The following is a 19,406-nucleotide window of genomic DNA, read 5'->3' on the forward strand; positions in this document are numbered from 1 at the left end:
CAGAAGGAGAATGAAAGCAGCCAAGAGTATATTTTGATTAACCGAATCAGAGATATTGACTAAATTAATCTGTCCGATCGTGATATCGAAAACCAGATTTTGTACCTTATTTAATGAGAAGATTTTCTAATAGGGCAACTGTTCACACAATACAGAAAACAACCGCAAAAGAAAGCGCATGGATTTTCATGAAGCCGTTAGAATATGACTATCTATGGCAACCGGAGACAGTGATCCGAATGATGAGATTGCGATTAATTATATCAATGTATCAAAAACAGCGAAGTCTAGTTGCGAATTAAATGAGGAGAGAGATTCCATTTTAAACAAAATCATGCACATGCCTCTTGAAATAAAAATGAGATTTGAGAGGTTGGATCAAAGCAAAAAAGCACTTGAGAGAGCCCCGGGGATCCAACGATTCAATACACAACTGCCGACGAATCTATCGAGATAATAATGTTAGACATTTTGAAAGAGACTGACCGTGTTGCAATAAAACTGGAGATAGCTTCGGTAGGTGTAACCGCGAAAATATTTTGAATCGCGATTGAACAATTTTCCACGGCACAAATATTGCAGACTTTGTCGTGCAGGGCAAAGAAAGAGCGGCGGTTGCCGTTAGAAGTGCCTATGCCCCAGTGAAGTTCGTCAATATGCAAAATTCGAAGTACTTCAAATAATAAATGTTTAGACAGCAACCACAGCTTTGTGAAGCATGGAAATGCAGCCGCAATCAGTCGAAAGCCCCTTCGAAGACATCTTCTGAAATGTGTGCTCGTTTGGACTTTCCGTGGAGGATAGATTTTGACATACGAGGGGGAACGAGAAACTCCATAGATTTTTGTCGAGAGTTGGGTTGAGCAGATTTGCAATCTGAGTGCAATGCAAAACACTGACCCAAATTTGTCAGTGGTATTTCATTGGATTGTTTCATGTTAATGGCTTTCTTTTAAAACGGTTAATCATACGATTCCAACTTTAAAACATTTGTTGGGCCAGTTTGGTAAATTAACGTAGTTGTTAAAAATCGCGTTATGTATGGAAGAGTGGATGATTCTGAAATTTTGGATTTGTTTTATTTACAGTTGATGGTTTCTGAATCAATGATAAATAAAATTGTGCGTTTGACGCATGATAATTGTCACGAAGGCGAACGTTTGGGTATTGATAATAATTGTGGTAAAGTTTGTGAATCAGCTAAAATTCCGTCTACAAATCCAAGAGCTCCTTCACTTACATCTAGCGAGTTGCGGCTTCTGCAAAATATTTGGATTAAAGTAGTATGTGCTTTACCCGTGGCGAGCTCCGACAATAGTTACTTATTAGTGGTAACTGATTCTTTTTGGAATACTTACAGTATTGGCTAATAAAGTCAGACTGCAGAAGACATTTCGAGGCGTTTATACAAAATATGGTTACCAGCGATTTTTTCGTTTTGAGATTGATTTTTGTGATAGTGTTACTTTAGTATACCTCCAGTTTTGATACTTTGCGTGTACAGTATGACCAGGAGATCATGAAATTTTAAGGGAGGAAATGTGTGATAAGATTTGAATGTGTGTTATATACTTTTGTTTTCCTGTTTGTTTTTGTGATTTGATTTGATTCTTGATCTGTTTGATGATGATTAAAGGCAATGAACCTTTGACCCCCGAAAAATTCTTCCAATGCTTTACCATTGCAAAATTTTCCGGTCTATTTTAAGAGTGCTTTTGCGGGTTGACGCCTGTGAAATGGGGTATGTGTTTCAAACCATCAATATGATTCATCGCATACAACAATCTGTTTTTTAAAAGTACCGGTTGAGAATTTTAGTCTATTCCCTAGTCTATCATAGCTATTTCTACAATAATTTTTTATTGCTGCAATTAAATTAAAACTCCGAGGAAGACAGAGGGATCATTGAATTATCTGATTTATATTTAAGTTTCCGAAACACAACTGAAAACTAACGAATAGAGTTCAAAAACACGAAAACGAGGTAATGTTTACGACCACGCTTGAAAATCTGTCTGAGTGGGAAAAGTGTCTGAGCAGATGCGAAAAAGGAGCATTGTTACGTCACTTTTTGCATCTTGCTGATTGGCCAATGTCACGAAGTAAACAAGGAAGTCGATGCTCGGGGACAGGTTCAGGCATCGTCGGCCACATTTTTGCCGTGATCTGTCCATACTACAAATTATCTGCCTCAAGATCGTATGCTATTCACCACTCCAGACAGGTCATCGACTTGTTGTCGACCATAATCTATTAAATTAATCAGTGTATCATTTTTATTGAGAGCTGTGCTAAATCTTGTGCATTTCCAAAATGCAGTGGCACTGCGTATTCATCAACATCTAAAACATATTTTCTATATTTTTTTAATTTTATGATGGAAACCCAAAAACAAAATACACAAGACTCTATTGCTGACTTCATTCAAAACCCGCAGAGCAGGGAAGAAATTGAAAGAGTGAGCTTGTATGAGTGTTACTCGTTGCTTTTTTAGCTAGGAATTCGAATTTAGGCGGCTCAAGTTGCTAGTTGCAATGATAAAAATGATTGATGCTTCTAGCTCAAATTACAGCAAACGCTTATGCCATTTGCATTCCAATCACCTCTGATAAGATCTGCCTTGGATCAATGGTACTTTCCATCCAACTTTTTTCCAATCATGTACTCATGAGCCTATTTATTTTTATTCCAGTTCAATCACGATGAGGTCTATAGCACTTAACTAAAAGCAGTATTAAAACAACATGCTGACACTTATGCTACAATATAAGTTAACCTTGCAGCAGAGATGTTAACATATACAACTATTGTGTTGTTTACCTACCGTATCTCCCAATCTCAGTCACGATGAGTATCTCGATGGCTAATTAACAAATCTTCAATGGTAATTAGTAATTAATTTGTTCAATGTGGATTTAACCAGCAATAGTGTTTTTGTCTCCAGTGCAAACTTTAGTGAACTGAGTTAAGAGTAATATTGTTATTGTTAAAACAACTGTGGACTAAAAAACCATGGATGATATTGTTCTATATGGACAGTTAGGCCCATCTGTGTGTCTTTCTCCAGTAAAATCAAACGTGCTTTAGTGCAGTAAGCCTCAAATAAACAGCAACAAATAAGCAAACAATATATTGTAATTCCCAATGTTCTTACATCACGTTGTTGCACGATTTAATTGAATAGTTGCCTATTTGTTACGTCGCATAATTTTGATGGTTGTACAAAAACATCTCCCAGATATGTGCGAGCGTCTTTCCTACCTTACGTATAAGTTATAACATATTTCATTGCAGAATATATGTTCGCGATTTCAGCGGCTTATGAACAAAAAACAATGTAAATGATTTTGACGCCAAGTTTACAAAACAATGCAAAGTCCGATTACGACATTTACGTAGGCTTACCATAAATCTGAAATAAAAAACCGGGACGGTGCGATTTGGCAAACATTCGGTCGATTGCCAGTCTTGATAATATTGGAACGTCTACCATGCCATTGCGGGTATATACGGCTGTAAATCTCTACTGATCATTGAATTAGAAAAAACACAAAAAATTAGTTTGTATTATTCATTTAGACCAAAAGTATTTGTCCGCAGATGGAACCTTTCTCAAAAATTCTTGTTTTGATTTTGTCATAAAACTGATAACAAGAGACATCACCATTACATTTGCAGGTTACGGAGTGGTTTTATATTTTCTTCTGGCATTCTGCACCTGCTTTCGGACCAAAATTTTTTAACAATGGGAAAAATCCTTTTAACAGATGCCGATGTTCCGAAAAACAAAATCAACCAATTTGCTGCAAATTCGAAATGCTAATATTTCTGTTAGAAAAAACGTTAAACATCTTTGTCCACTTAATTTCAACCGGCAAAGTAAGTCAAATTGCATTTGAACCATGCTCAGATAAATATCTCTTTATCAGTATTCGTCAAAAAGTGCATCGCTATTCAAAACCTGATCAGCTAACCAAACATATCATTTATCAATTTTGCAGACCAAACACTTCAGTCCAGTTTATTTCACTCTTCAAATTTGTCCATATGTGTGGCCTGGCAGCATTGTAGGCTTCATCGCGCAGCTCTATATACGATAGACATTTCTCGTAAAAATCGCAAACATTCTTTTTAAATACAAATTTTTTCCCTGCAAATTTAGCTTCACCTCTGAAAGAATATTTGCAACATCTACGGCAGGGGTCGGCAACCTTTTGTCGCCCGCAGGCCAAAATTAAGGGTTGCGAGTCATTGACGGGCCGCACATATTTTTAGAAAGTTGAAACTGAACGGATGATACTTTTTATATTAAAAATCAAGCAGTGATACATCTCGAATAGAATATAGATTTATTTCCTCATTGCATCTCAAAAAATTCCATTTGAATATTTTCAGCGCCATTGAACCCTTTGCACTTAGCATCAACTTTTCTGCGTTTTGTTGCCATTCGATCTTGAAGTAAATCATCATTAAATTCAGAGGAGAACAGCGGAGCAATGCACCAACTCTCATTTATTTCTGGCTAAACGTGCAAAGTCAGCGAATCCGCTTATCAAACAGCGGACATCAGAAATTCTAACTGTGTATATTTACAAGTTAATGCAAATTTAGCCTAAAAAAAATTTGAAATTAATTTAGAGGTGCAGTCAAAACTTTGGTCATGAATAGCAGTGTGATAGGTAAATGTCGGCTGCCAACGACACAGAATCATCCAAATTTGTTATCGCAAAATTGGTCAGTCGAGTCGATGCCCCAATGTTTATTGTTTTGTGCTTCCTGCTTTGGATATGATCGTTGACATCTGAACGTCCGCCATGACTAATAGAAAAACAGATCTGCAATGCGTACAGTGTACCTTTCCTCCTTCAGTTTGCTTCAAATAAGGTAAATCTTTCTTCAACTCATCAGAAAACTTGTACTTTCTTTTTGGCATTTCGACAACTTAACGACATTGCAGTTAACGCCAGAAAACGCATTAAAACATATACCAATTGTGACATAACAATAGAGCGATTTCTCTCTCTGAACTAGCAAAGTGTGTCGCAAAACAGTGGTAAATGGGCTGTCACAGTTAAAAAAAAAATTGTAATAATAATGAATTTGAATTTTTCACCCATGAAAACCGTGCTGACAACCCGGGACATTTGAGTCAACCGGCCGGGACGCCGGGACAGCTTGTCAAATCCGGGACTGTCCCGGCTAAACCGGGACGTATGGTAAGCCTAAATATGTGCTACGATCTGTCCTATATTCTCTACATTTTCGGCTAGGAACAATGACTTCTGCATGACGTAACAATTGAATTAAACCAGCTGTTAGCGAGCGGATGAATATTAGTTATTACTGCTCGACCTTGCGCTGAGTTGGGCAGCCTTTCCATAGCCCTGTTTAGTTATTATTAGTTAAGTTATGCTAAGACGTTGTTGAAAAATGTATAAGTAAGTTACTAAACACTTGTAGATCCTTACCACGCATATGGGCCGTGAGACGAAACCATGAAAACGCCCAGAAAATGAGTTTCGTAGCGCACATCTGGTAACTAAATAAATTCTTCAGTTTTGTGTGAAAACGAACATAATGAACGCATTACAGCTTGTTCCACAATCCTGGTGCAAAATTGAATATAAGAGGTTCCCGGAAATTCAATAACCATAAGTTTACAACACATACATAAGAACTATACAATTCGAGAGCCCTACAGCACACTAACACAAATGTATTCCTGTAATGTTTTGCCTGACCAAAATCGGACTTCCTCAGTCAATCATAATTTATTAGGTAGATTACGAAAAATATGGCATACATGTAACCAACAACAAAAAATACTTTAATTGTGTGACAGGAGTCGGGAGTGACCTCGAAAGCAGCGACACCAACAACGCTGATTCACATTTGCGAATAAATTTTATGTAATAACCACAAGCAGTTTACAACAAGAACAGCATAAAAAGCTACATCCATTTTATAGAAGCTATCAAACCTATTTATTTTTAAGCAATGAAGTCACAAATTAACATCGTGAGCACGAAAACACAAATAAATCAGTTATTTCTCACTTAGAAATTTACCGCAAAAGTCAAGAAAATTAAATGAATGTACAATATGTACATAACATAGTGAACAGAAATATTACAATTCACAATTAATCTTTTTTAGTTTATGTGGTTATGTATTTGAAAAGGCAATAATATTTCTAGAAACAGGACTACGACACTAACAAATGTCCGAAAAAACAAAACAAATGTATGATACTTATTAAATCAACTGTAATATCTAATTCACTTTCTTCTGAATTGTTTTCGAAATCCACTATCTCAAAAATCGACTTTTCCTCTATAGGTGTACTGTGATTTCTGCAGTCAATACGAAAACAAAAATCTGTGCAATTTAAGTTGATTTTGGCACACTTTCATAAATTATTTTGACTATTTTTCTTTGCAGTTTGCCAACTCAAGAACTGATTTGAGGGCCACATGCTTCTTCAGTGAATCATTGTTGGGTGGAGAGTATAATCCTTATGTTTGACAGTGTTAAATAGACGTGCCCTGGTATCATTTACATTCTTCATATCCTCTTCAAATTCCTCAGCTTTATTTATTAATGCCTCGTTAACCTCAAAAGATCTTCTTAGTCGAGGGAAAAAAATGAATTGAAAATCTCAATGAAGTCTCCAACATGAATTTGATGGGCAGTTCCAATTGCAGAAAAGTGCTAAAGTATTTCAATATGAATAGCCCATCTAAGCTGTTTGCAACTATTATGATTCTCATATACCTTTAAGCTTCAAGACTTCTTGTTTAATCCATTTTATAGCACTGATAGCAGCAGGGATCAGAGCCTGCGTTAGGTCGGATTGGTGGAACATTGCCGTTTTCTTTCGTAGTACAGTATCTAAAATAAGGAAGAAAATAATATTTGGAGCAGCATGATTTTAAAAATACCCCTAAATACTAACTAATACCTTGAATACATAATGCATTTTATCTGATGTACTAAATGAGCGTATATATGCTCATTGCATGTACTACAGTCCAGCAGTGTTTGCATACCATTACTAGACTATATCTTAGGGATGGGCAATATAGAATACCGAATCCGGAGGATTCGAATCCCAAAGTATTCGAATCCAACGGGATCCGATAACAGGATTCGGTTTCCGCCTCTCCGGCGCCAAGCGTCAATTTTTGTATTTCGGGTTTCTGATTTATCAATTATAGACGAGCGTTTTTCTCGCGTGGAAATCTCTCTCGTTTAATTAAACTTGCGTCTGCTCGCAAAGAACCCGTAAATCGGTAAACATCAAACACTGTAATATCAATCGGCATATTCAGGACAAGAAGTCGGTAATATAACCTCACGGCGAGGACTCGTTATTGCACCATTTTTGCGTTTTCCTTCTTTGCTATCTAGCTAGCGTCATTTGTGCCGACTTACTGGTGATATTCCGATAATCTGAATGCAACAATCTTTAATTGTTTACAGACGTGCCTTGCCTCATTTTAAATTAAATGATTTTTCGCGACCTACGAGTTTTCCCAAAAAAATGATGCACGTAAACCAAAAGCCAGGCGTTAAATGTTATAACATAACTCGCCATTAATTTAGATCAAATATTATTTACGAATAATTTTATTATACCATTTTCCGAAATACAAAGTTATATCGCAAAACGCGAACAACTGTCACACTTTAATTTCACTCTCAAAAGATTACATATTTTTCGGTCCGTTTCTATCGTTCAAGATAGACGCACGTCTGGCGAAGATAGTGACGTATTGAATTTGAGTAGGGCTAAGTCTGGGTAGATAATGATTAATGATAACATTCCTATCGTTCAAGATAGACGCACGTTCGATCGAGTGTCTGTAGCATTTTAGTCGCCGATAAATTTTGAAAAAAGTTGCCGCATCTGGCGAAGATAGTGACGTATTGAATTTGAGTGGGGCTAAGTCTGGGTTGATAATGATTAATGATAACATTTCTATCGTCCAAGATAGACGCACGTTTGATCGGAAGTCTGTAGTGACGTATAGAATAGTGACGTATCGAATTTGAGTAGGGCCATGTCTGGGTAGATAATGATATGTAACGATAATCATAGAAAATGAGTTCGTCTTCAGATGTTATTACCTAATAACTAAGTACGAAATCGCGTTTACCGGAACTTGGTTTTACGTGTCTTGCTCTCACAGAATAAATGGTTGATTTTAATTGATAGTGGTTAAATTTAATATTTTACAACGGCGCATAGGTTGCAGTGGCCACACGCTGGTTCTCAGCGGGTATGTTTTAGTATACTTGGCAGACTTATATTAATAATGATTTAACGCCGTTTCATGTCTATTTTGTATTTAACCGCTTACTATTAAAGTGTGTAAAGCGTGTCTTAATTTAGCATATCAGTATTTATTAGTATTTAGGGATTACATACATTTGGAACAATTGGAAGGCAAAAAATATTGTAATATTCCCAAATTTTACTGTCCTGGGAACTGCCTGTTTAGTATCAAATGAAATCCAATGTTCAGGACATTTCCAAATAGATAGCCTAATACATTTATAGTAAGTAATACATTTGCAATTTTTTACCATCTAAATCCAGCAATGTAGAAATTCCCACTATTTGAATAAGTATGAAAATAGAATAGGATTCGGTATTCTGGATTCGATTTAACTATTCTAGAATAGTAAATTATTCTACATTGCCCATCCCTACTATATCTACACTAAATTTTAATATATCACAGTCTGAAATGTCCCATGACAGTATGAGTATGGACTATAGACTATATTTTGAAACATCAACTGTTTGTCTACAACTTGATTTCTCACCTCTCAATCGTTTCCAATGCTACCTTTCTTTCCACTCCGGCATAACTTATCATTGCTTCCCAGGTTCTTGTCGACTCTATGAATTTAGATTTAGACCAACCGACATTAGTAAAATTGATTAATTTCTTCTCTTTCACACAACCGTGCATTACAGAAACAGCCATTCATTTCTATTTCCAAATATGCTGTGGCCTATATAGTAGTATAAGTCTGCTGAATAGTCAAGAAGAGTCATTAAATTAATCATAAACATTTCATGCAAGCCAGAAAATATCGTTGTTTGTGACATATTATTCTAGGTCTAGCCTTCCTTGGAGTTACCGCACCGTACCTTTAACAACGTCTTATGAGCTAGTGCTCAACTAAAATTGCTATTTATGGTAAGGATATACAAGTGTTTAATATCTTACCTATACTTTTCAACACCTCCTTAGAATAACTGAACTAATATTACCGGCAGAGGCGTAGCCAGCATATTTTGCGCCCGGGGCAAAATATAAAATTGGCGCCCCGACCCCCACGTTTAATCATGTTTTCTATTGCATTTAATTGTATATGTAAAAAAAAATTATATTTCGTCACGCTAATAACCGAATTGCGTAAGTCATTTTTAGCTGTTTTGAGAAAAACGTAAAAAAACTTCCTAATGATATTGCTATGCCATTGAGAGTCTTTAATTTGCCATAGTTGAACTTTTTGATCGTAGCCGGATTTAAGTTAATTTGTATGACGCAGTCATGTGACGTCATAATGGCACACTGTGATTTAGGCAAAAATGTGTCTATGGCTAGAGGACATACGCAATTTTGCAACTTGTCTATATGTACCAGTCCTGAAAACCAAACAATCCAAAATCCCCAAAATAGCTAATCTGTTTCAATTACATTATTTTTTATGTTTAAAAATATATATTTCATCAATATAACACGCTCTGCACATCACCGAAATAAGACTAAAGTTAAATATAAAGAATAAAACAGTAATGTACTCTTATATAAAAGTCAACCAAGGTGAATTGGACTCAGACAGTAAATATCACAAGTGCACGCCTTCCTATACAGTAGTATAAATTGAAAATTATTAGCGCTAAGCTAGAATCTGAGATGCAAAAACTCGAAAATCCTTCGCCTAGGTTATTTTGCCTTTGTGACGTCACAATAGTCCTGCGTTAACAATGATAATTCATTATGACGGAACAATTGAACAAATTTGCATATCATACAAAATTTCTATTTTTATGGGTTTCGGAATTCTTAAAATAAAATCTGAGTTAACAGACAGGTGCGCAGCATTACATAAATACCTATTTTATGAAAAATTCAAAACCGCCCAAAATGACTTACGCAATTCGGTTATTAGCGTGACGATATGTGAATTCAAATTTATATGTATTTATATATTTTATTATTTATTCAAAAATATATGTATATGTAAATTCAAATTTTAATGGAACATTTTATTTAAAGAAGAAGCAAAGCTATACAAAATAGAGCATATGTCCCACTCAGTTACTGTCAAAGATGATCTACATAGTCTAAAATAAATTCATTCTTTCAATTTCACTGTCGTAAACTGGTTAACACGTCATCAAAATCTGTTTTTTTCCAATGTTTCTCTTTCAACACTTAGAAGTGCAAGATCACGGAGACGATCCTGTCCCGTTGATGAACGCGAATACGACAAAATAAGTTTCAATCTGCTGAAAGACCGTTCACAGCTTGCAATTGAAACTGATATTGTTAACAAAATTTGTAGAGAAATTCGCAGATTGAATAAAACGTCGTCTCCAAAAGACACAATAAAACCAAGAAGAGCCGAAGGAGTTTCTGGTTGATCTACAGTTCTGTTACTGAGCAGCATTCTGCAATCTCCAATTTCGGTGAAAAGTTCGTGGCCATTGATGTCCGTGTGGTAGAGATTTGCAAAATCTGTGCAATCTCGACGAATTGTCGAAAACGGCATTGAGGTCTTTTAGCACAGTATAATATATTTTATGTAACTCTGCCGCAAAGTACGGTACTTTGACAACAAAATACAATCCACGTATTACTCAAAACATGTATTAACATCATTCAACCAAATTCCGTTTCCATTTGTCTCCAGCACAGAACTAATATCAACTTACATCCGAGTGCGCAGGCAAGAACTTAACGATACAGAACCACGTAATTAACCCGGTGCATTTTGTTACCTAACGTTACCAAATCAAATTTTGCTTTGTTTTCCGGCCAAATTTTTTTGGCCATGTAATTACGATGGAAATCTGACCGTGCTATGTGCGTGATGACGTCGGCAGTCGTAAGTGGTCTGACCAAGTGTGCAGTTTGCCATGTACTAAGATTAGATGTCTGCCGCCGGTGCGATCTTGCTTGTGACCGTTTTTTACCTTTGTTGTGAAATTTTTGCCAGCCCCATTTTGGCGCCCCTGTACCTTGGCGCCCGGGGGCATATGTACCCCACTGCCCCCCCCCCCCCCTAAGCTACGCCTCTGATTACCGGTAACTGAAAAAAACTATGGAAAGGCTACTCAACGCAAAAGCGACCAGTAGTAGTACATCTGATATTCATCCGACCACTGGGGATCCACCTACAGCTGACTAACTTGACTGTTACGTCGTGCAGAATTGTGCGTTCATTGGCCCATGATACCGGAAAAGCAGAGAAAATAGGACGGATGATAACACATATTTATTGTAGTAAAAGCGTCTTTTCTGTAGAACGTGCAACTTTTGAAAGTGGGAACAAGGCAATATTTGTTACTAAATTTCTAAGGAACATTTTAATATCATTTTCAGGTAGTTACCTGATGTGCGCTACGAAACTGAAAGATAAATGGCCTCGGCTCGCGGCCTACTTGCTAAATTTTGGGTGATAGTCTGCGCGTTTTGAACGACCATCCGTACACTTTGTGGAGCATGTCAAAGGATTTTTGCAATCACATAAAACTTTATCCATGTACAATTGCACCCACGGCCACAGATAAGTGGACAAAGTTAGAATCGCCACGATTTACCACGCTTGTGTTTTGATTCAAATTTCGGGACTGGCACTCGACTTTCATCGAAGGGATATGCGTCCACGCGCTTTCATTTAGCTTCGAATATGCATATGCACCCGCGCTCTTTTTCCCGATTCCATGTGTAAATACTGAATCGGGATGCATTTTTATTAGGAAAGCCTCTAGAGCAGGGGTTCCCAAACTTTATTGGCCGCGGGCCAAAACTTGAATTGGAGGGATGTTCGCGGGCCGGAAGAGTGTAGCGCCTGAAAGCGCGTGACATGTCTAAGCTCTTATGGTTCATAATTAAATTACTGCCCTATGTAATCATAATACCGGTACGAATAATTGAGATAATGCTTTAGTTGAATTGTTACGATAAAAACACGTGCTTGAAGTGTGATAATGGCGTAACACTTGGCGCTATCTAGAATGAAAAAAGGTGAAGCAAAATCTGTTGCACTAACTTGCACACTATTTCACTCAAGCTCGGCGGGACATTTTGAATCGTTACGCGGGCCGGATTTGGCCCGCGGGCCGCGGTTTGGGAACCCCTGCTCTAGAGTCTAGACAACGGGAAACATTTGCACATGATTCCTCTGTAGAAAGTAGAGAAATGAAATTTATTTGAAATATTCAAACGATTTTCCAAATCTTCATACTCCATTGTGATATTATCGTTTTTGACTTAGAAATTCAACGAATAAGGCCACGAATAATGGCCTGGATTTTATATTTTTAATATTTGAGGAATTTGAGTATCACGTCAAAAGTACTTTCAGGATCTTCCCCTTGTGAAGGTCAATTTGAGCAAACAATGGTGTGTATACTTGTATTGTATTGTCACTATATATATATGGATTATCTACGTACCAATTGCCAACGATGTATGAATCGATATGTCTCCAGTTTTGAATGGTTTTACCACAATGGCAAGATGAACTCTCAACAACCTTTATACGTTCCAAGTCATCACGCCTGAAAGTGATCCACCACAATTTTAGTAAATCGTTTTTGATCTTTAACATTTTTTGAAGCCTTCTCTGAATACCTAATTTTAAAATTAGGGATGAACGGTGTATGTTTCTATTTGAGCTCAATACGATATATAAATTTGCTTGATATTATTTTCTATTATGTACTCATACATGGGAATTTTTTCTTCAAAATTGTCTTTATGTGGATACATGAACGTGCTAATCCTTGAAATCAATATTAAAATCGTTTGCCTCACTTAATACATATGTAAATATTTATATTTATACATGAATTTTAAAGATTTACAATTTCAAAAGATAATCATGAAAGTAGTTGTAGCAAGAATTCCAAAATCTGGGACCACTTCAATCAAAGAAGCACTCGAAATTTCGGATTATTACTGCGGCATGACCCCAAACAATGAACTTTTAGCGCTCTGTTCCTGCTATACGAAACATATCGGTATGCTAAATAATGAGTGGAAATAATACTTCTTGTGCCTGATTAACAAACCTCATGAATGTGGTTACATTTTCACTTCTTTTGTGAGACAAAACGTTACTCAATGTAATATTCATTAATTTGAATATATATAAATGTAACTTTCTATTTGAAGCAATGTGAAAGAAAATGCGATGTTCTGTCACGACTGTTTTGTAATTTGAGGACCCGTTAGAATGAAAACAAGAAGTTCTTGTCATTTATGCATTGATTGCAGCTTCATCCTTCCGACAGTTTTCCACATCGGACAATGCTGATGCGTGATTTTGCCTTATGTTTGCATTTTCTGATGTCATTTATTGATTATCGTTCAGTTATCAGTTTGGCGTATCGAATCAAGCGAACGCGTGATTTTCTCATTATATATTTACATTCGCAGACGACTTTTATCGCATATCGTCAGAATATGGAGAATAAAAAAGCTCGGTAAATCCATCTTTATTTTTGCAAGTGATGGTTATTTTTACTGAACTGCAGCTGAATAATAAATTGAATTGTTGATTAAGTTGACGATTGAATTGTTCTTAACCATTTAATCTTGTGATACGTTAGTTATGAGTCAGGCATGCTTTTCTAAATTGAAGAAACAAGTTGTCAGTGAGTATGAGAAAAAATAAAAGTTTTTAAAAGTTTGAATTCGACCACTTAAAAGAGGGGTCACCGAACTACGGCCTTGAGAGGAAGAATAAATGATTTGGCCCCGCAGCATTTTCTTTGGTATGATATATATATGCACGTTTAAATGGAAAATCTGCTCATGAAATTATCCTATTCGTCAATTTTATTTTATCAGCGCTTCTACTTTGCGTGAGCGTTACTAAAATTAAATGGTCTAACTCTAACCCTAATCTTGTATACATACTACGTTCCGGTGTCCGCCATCTTGGTTCACATACTTCGGGAGTACCGTCTATTGTTGTGACGAACAAAGACAGGAAGCAGAAAGCTAACGCTAATGTTACTATTTAGTTGTATGAAATATTCTTTTATAAGTGACTAAGTGGTATACCATTAGATTTACCATATATATATATATATATATATGGATGAAAAAAAATGGACAAAGCGGATCGGATAAACCTTAGTTCGATTTATCGGCGTACCTGTACCTGAACCACCTGCCATAATATTGCGAGTGGGTACCGGACACCAAAATTATCTGTAAATATCTTTAAAATATTCTCTTCTGGTCTCTGACAATTTTATAAAAGACTGAAAAAATAGTTCGTATTGTTTATTTCTATTAGCAGACAGATCACTTTTCAAGGATTCTTTGTTCGATTTTTAAACGACAAAACTGGAAGCATTGATGAATTAGACATCAGATGTTACAAGTACTTCTCAGTTTTTGTCTAACATCCGATCAAACATTTCAACATTATAGAAAATCCGTTCAACGAATGTCGATATTATCCATACACAGAATGCAAATTAAACAAATTCTGCAAAATCGAAACTGCTTATATTTTTATTTTAGGAAAGAGCGTTAAAGAAAGAGCGCATTGTAGTTGACTTATACCAAATAGACAATTATGTCCAGAATGAACAAAGCTCAATTGAATAACTCTTTAACATAATGTGTTCTTCGCAAATTGCAGCGCTATTCAACACCAGACTACCGAACATGTTCATTTATCCCTGAGGTATCATCATACAGCTCCATACATAAAAGACATTTCTCGTAAAATAATCTACACCTTCGTGGAATAGTAAACTGGTTGAACATAAATTCGATTTTTATTTATCATGATCCCAGTAAAAGGGCTTGCTCTAAACCGCAGCGGATGTTTTTTTCATCTGTCATGGAGTTCTCAAAAAGTATGATGCTAATCAGCATAATGTCCAGCATAGATTCCTCGCGGTCACAAAATTTCCAATTCCCACAGTCTTTTGTTGTTCTCCTTACGTTAGGTGTCGGTCATGTAGGCTATAAATGAGAAGGAAATCGAATACTTGTGAAATACGGAGAATTTGCAAAACGTATACCTCCACAGACAAAATACTTATGCCGCGCTGGCGAAAACGATCATCCAGTATAACGGGATTATCCAAGATAAAACGCTTTTTCAGTGTTCCGAAACCTCCTTAGCTGCGCCAATGATCTGACCTGCGACCGTAAAATTTCGTAGCAGTAGGGATCTCTATAAAAAATAGTGTGTTGACCCCTGGTTCATAAAACTCACAATATAACGAAAAATCAAAATCAAACGATATATGTTTTTTCATCTATAAATTTCAGGTATTAGTACATTTCGAAAGGATTGCCATGAAAGTAGTTGTAGCAGGACTGCCAAAAACTGGGACTACGTCTATGAAAGAAGCTCTCAAAATTTTAGATGTGAAAAACGTTCACCATTATTTTGAGAACTGCTGTGTTGCGCAAGATCAGTGGACAAACATTCTTAGAGGAAGATGGTGTCCTGAAGATTTTAAAAGATTGTTCCACGACGTGGACGCGGTAATAGACGAACCAGCTTGCTTTCTATGGGAAGAAATTAGTTTAGCGTTTCCAGATGCAAAGGTGATGATAAATTTTATAGTGTAAGCTTTTTGTGAGACATATACAATCGATTGTATAAGATTAACACGGTGTCAATAACTTGCACTAGAATGTGATCAGATAACTCATGAATGTTTATAGGGGAAAATATTATTTTGGCGAGATGAGGTGTTAAGAGCAAGAATAGGTATTTCATATTATGATGCCCGTGCTAACAAATTGCTATATGATGTATTTTATGTAATATGGACATATGGAAACGAAGTCATCTTCAAAAATTAACTTGTGTAATTAAATCACAGTTCTTTAACTTTGAAAAAAACTTCGAGAAAAAGTATATACGATAAGAAACAACCCAACAAATTTGTTGTTTGATATATATATATATATAATATATGTATGTACGTTGTAAAAAAGTCATTTATGTATGTACGTTGTAAAAAAGTCATTAATCATTTCTTGAATGAATAGGTTACCGGATTCTTCGGGCCAACTTTAATCTTGAGAGGGAAAAACATAATTAACATAGATTAGTTGCTTTATAATTTGAATATGTCAGAACTGCATACAAGCACTTTCAAACTAACAACTCTAAGATGCTCATATTGAAATATTATTTACGTACTAACAAACGTTGCAACTTATATATACTATACACAGAGAAATAGTATAGCTGAGCTTTTTATATTTACAGATTGTTTTGACCATAAGAGAAAATGATGAAGTGTGGTTTGAAAGTCTAAAACAGCATTATAAAAAAGAAGAATGTTTATACGAAGATTATTTGGTGAAATACCTTTCTCTTACAGGTTGGCGAAAGTACAGAAACATAAGACTACCGATGGGTAAAATATTTATTCATTATTAAGAGCAATAAAGAAGAATTATTATTTCACTTATGGCATAGGATTTCCATCTCTCATTCGGACGTCATGATTAGTTTACAGATAATTCCTTGTTATTGTTCTTCAACTCATACAATGGATTTGATCGCCATGAAAATTTCAAAAATAACAGCTTAGGGCATCATGTTAGAAAACGGCTAATATATTTATGTAAAACAAAATGCGGTTTTATCAGCCAGTTTCACTGTATTTATAGCAGAACAATGTTTTTTCTGCTGCAAGTTTAATTACCTTTTTTTGTTTTTCTTCATTTAGATAGAATTTTCTATGGTGTCTCAAAAATGACAACACAAACAATTGCAGAAAACAAGAGCAATTTGAAGTTGAAGTATCGGGCACACAACAATTATGTTTTGCAGGTTTGTGTCATCAGCTTTATTATATAAAGTTAAATGAACATGAGAAATTTTGGCACAATTATCATTTTGGCTTGCGATGACGCTACATTCATATGCAATTATATTTCTCAACCAAGGTGTTGTTTTGTACAAGGAATACACAAAATAAAGTTCAAAAAAAGAAGTTCAAAAAAAGTTGTGAAAATTTTATGGTATTTTGACTAAATACTTATACTATAGCGTGAATGTTGGTAGAATCACTGACATTAAATGACTGAATATTCGAAACGAGAAAAAACTGTTACTTTAATAATTTCAATTAAATTTGAAAGACAAAAAAACTTTGAGGGGAAATTTTATTCATTTTAGGCAGCTCCCAAAGACAAATTGTTGGTGTTCAAATGCTCTGACGGATGGTTACCGCTGTGCAACTTTTTGAACCTTCCAGTTCCTAACGTTCCGTTTCCCCACGGTAATAAAGGCGGCGGTAGCTATATAGATCGTGAAAGCCACCCTCAAGCAGTGAAAATGAGACATGAAGTTTACCACAGCATAGCTGCCATATTCAGCATTTCACTTGGAATGTTTCTTTACTTGTTGTGGTAGTTAGTATTGGGCCATCCGAATATATTATATTCTAATGTGCAATTTTTTGGGGAATTTTATTCAAGATATTGGTGTATAAAATTTTGATTATATTTATGCGTCATAAATATTTATCATCATAATTAATTTTGGTTATGTTTGCTGTGCCAACTGGCTTCATCTATAAATTTCCATAAGCTCGGCTACATGCAGACGAGCACATAGAAACTTGAAACCTGGGTTGGACATCTCAAACCAGAATCACATGAATACTTAAAAATAAATATATTATTGGATTTTACTACTCCAGAATTAAATGTTTCAAATCAGACGGTATTTAACATTTTTTTTGGATTCGTTACTGTATTTGCTTTTCTTATTATGGCAAAAAAATCAAGTCAAGCCAAGTTGATTTTTTCTAACCAATATATCCCAATCGTTTGCAAATTACGAGAAAGGGGATAAACAAACAGGATACCGTACATTTGAACCCACGTAAATTTGAACCAACGTGTATATCCGCGGGTTCAATCTGTATGCGGGTGCTAAAACCCATGGGTTAGGGTTAGTATGGGTTCAAATATCCGTAAAACAAAAAAAAAAATTCCATAGGTGCAATTGTCGTGGGTTCAAATGCACGTGGGTTCAAATGTAATGGAACCAAACAAACAGGTTTATCGGGAACAGGATGAAAACTTGTTATCGAGGTTCTAATATATAATTGAACGGAATAGAGATTTTGGTTTTGTACTACTGCTATTGTCGGTGAGTATGCTATTAGAGAACAAGAGAGCAAAGTTCAGATATATGGACACGAAAGCTAAAACGAAACATTTTCCCCATAGTTTTCACGAAACCACATTATGAAGCAGACTGGAACTATGGAACTGTTACCGTATCTATGGGTATTTTGCAGGCTTGTCCATTGGACATATTTTTCTGTCCCATTTCCATCCCATCCCATGGCAATTACTGCTATTCCAGCAGTATACAATGTTCGAATATTAATATAATACAAATTATACAGTCAATAGAGTTCATAGTCCATGATGTATCCTGTCCCATCCCATGGAATTCTCATTGGAATAAAATTTAATAAAAATTGTTAAAGTTAGGTTTAGTGTCCACTACATGTACGAATAGACATGCAAAACAACAAAATTTATGACCTTGTTAACTTTATATTCATAACTATTATACATGTGTCCATCAGTCCCTTCACGAAGTATATTTTTAATGCTGAATACATTTTTCCATTTTTAACAACAAGAGAGCAACAAGGTGGGACGTTTCCCATGGGAATCTCATTCCCATGGACAAGCCTGGTATTTTGTATGAACTGTCAATATTTTCTCGAAGATTCCCGAGTTTGTTAGCTAACTCCGACATCATTGAATGACTTCGGCATTGAGTTTCTACTGTTGTCAATAACACAGTCTTGATTTGATAGACAATTGGCAGATTGTAATATTCGTCTGGCGAATATAATATCAGCTCTAGTAGCTAAGCGATTGACGTTATCATCCGGATGGGCATCAGGAGCTGAAACAATATCTGGTGGTGATTGCTGAAAAAAACTTTTCTTCAAAAATTCTGGTTGGTGTTTGTGGCGTCATTTGGACAAACACGGAACTGTGCAGCTTTCTTAAAATTTCGGATAGTTTAAGATCAGAGCATCCACCGTCATATATATCACCTATGCGATCTCTAAGTGGAACGGAGAAGGCGTAAGCGTATAGTCTCTAATCGGCGGTCGTTCAGGCATCAAA

The 19,406-nt window shown here is 35.8% G+C and overlaps 1 protein-coding gene and 1 long non-coding RNA gene across 2 annotated transcripts; one reads left to right on the forward strand and one right to left on the reverse strand.

Moving 5' to 3' along the window:
- Window positions 1-5,756: 5,756 nt before the first annotated feature.
- On the reverse strand, window positions 5,757-9,246 carry LOC144422015 (uncharacterized). The gene is made up of 3 exons (XR_013475099.1): window positions 8,833-9,246; window positions 6,775-6,891; window positions 5,757-6,353 (listed from the first exon to the last, which is right to left on the reverse strand). It is a non-coding gene; the product is annotated as an uncharacterized LOC144422015 (long non-coding RNA).
- A 6,276-nt stretch (window positions 9,247-15,522) lies between these two features.
- LOC120326485 (uncharacterized) lies at window positions 15,523-19,370 on the forward strand. The gene is made up of 4 exons (XM_078111441.1): window positions 15,523-15,830; window positions 16,504-16,654; window positions 16,970-17,073; window positions 17,422-19,370. Exons 1-4 carry the CDS (start codon window positions 15,576-15,578, stop codon window positions 17,656-17,658), a joined length of 747 nt encoding a protein of 248 aa, XP_077967567.1. The 5' UTR covers window positions 15,523-15,575; the 3' UTR covers window positions 17,659-19,370.
- The last annotated feature ends 36 nt before the right edge of the window (window positions 19,371-19,406 follow it).

This window comes from Styela clava, chromosome 4, assembly GCF_964204865.1.
Source record: "Styela clava chromosome 4, kaStyClav1.hap1.2, whole genome shotgun sequence".
NCBI classification, from domain to species: domain Eukaryota; kingdom Metazoa; phylum Chordata; class Ascidiacea; order Stolidobranchia; family Styelidae; genus Styela; species Styela clava.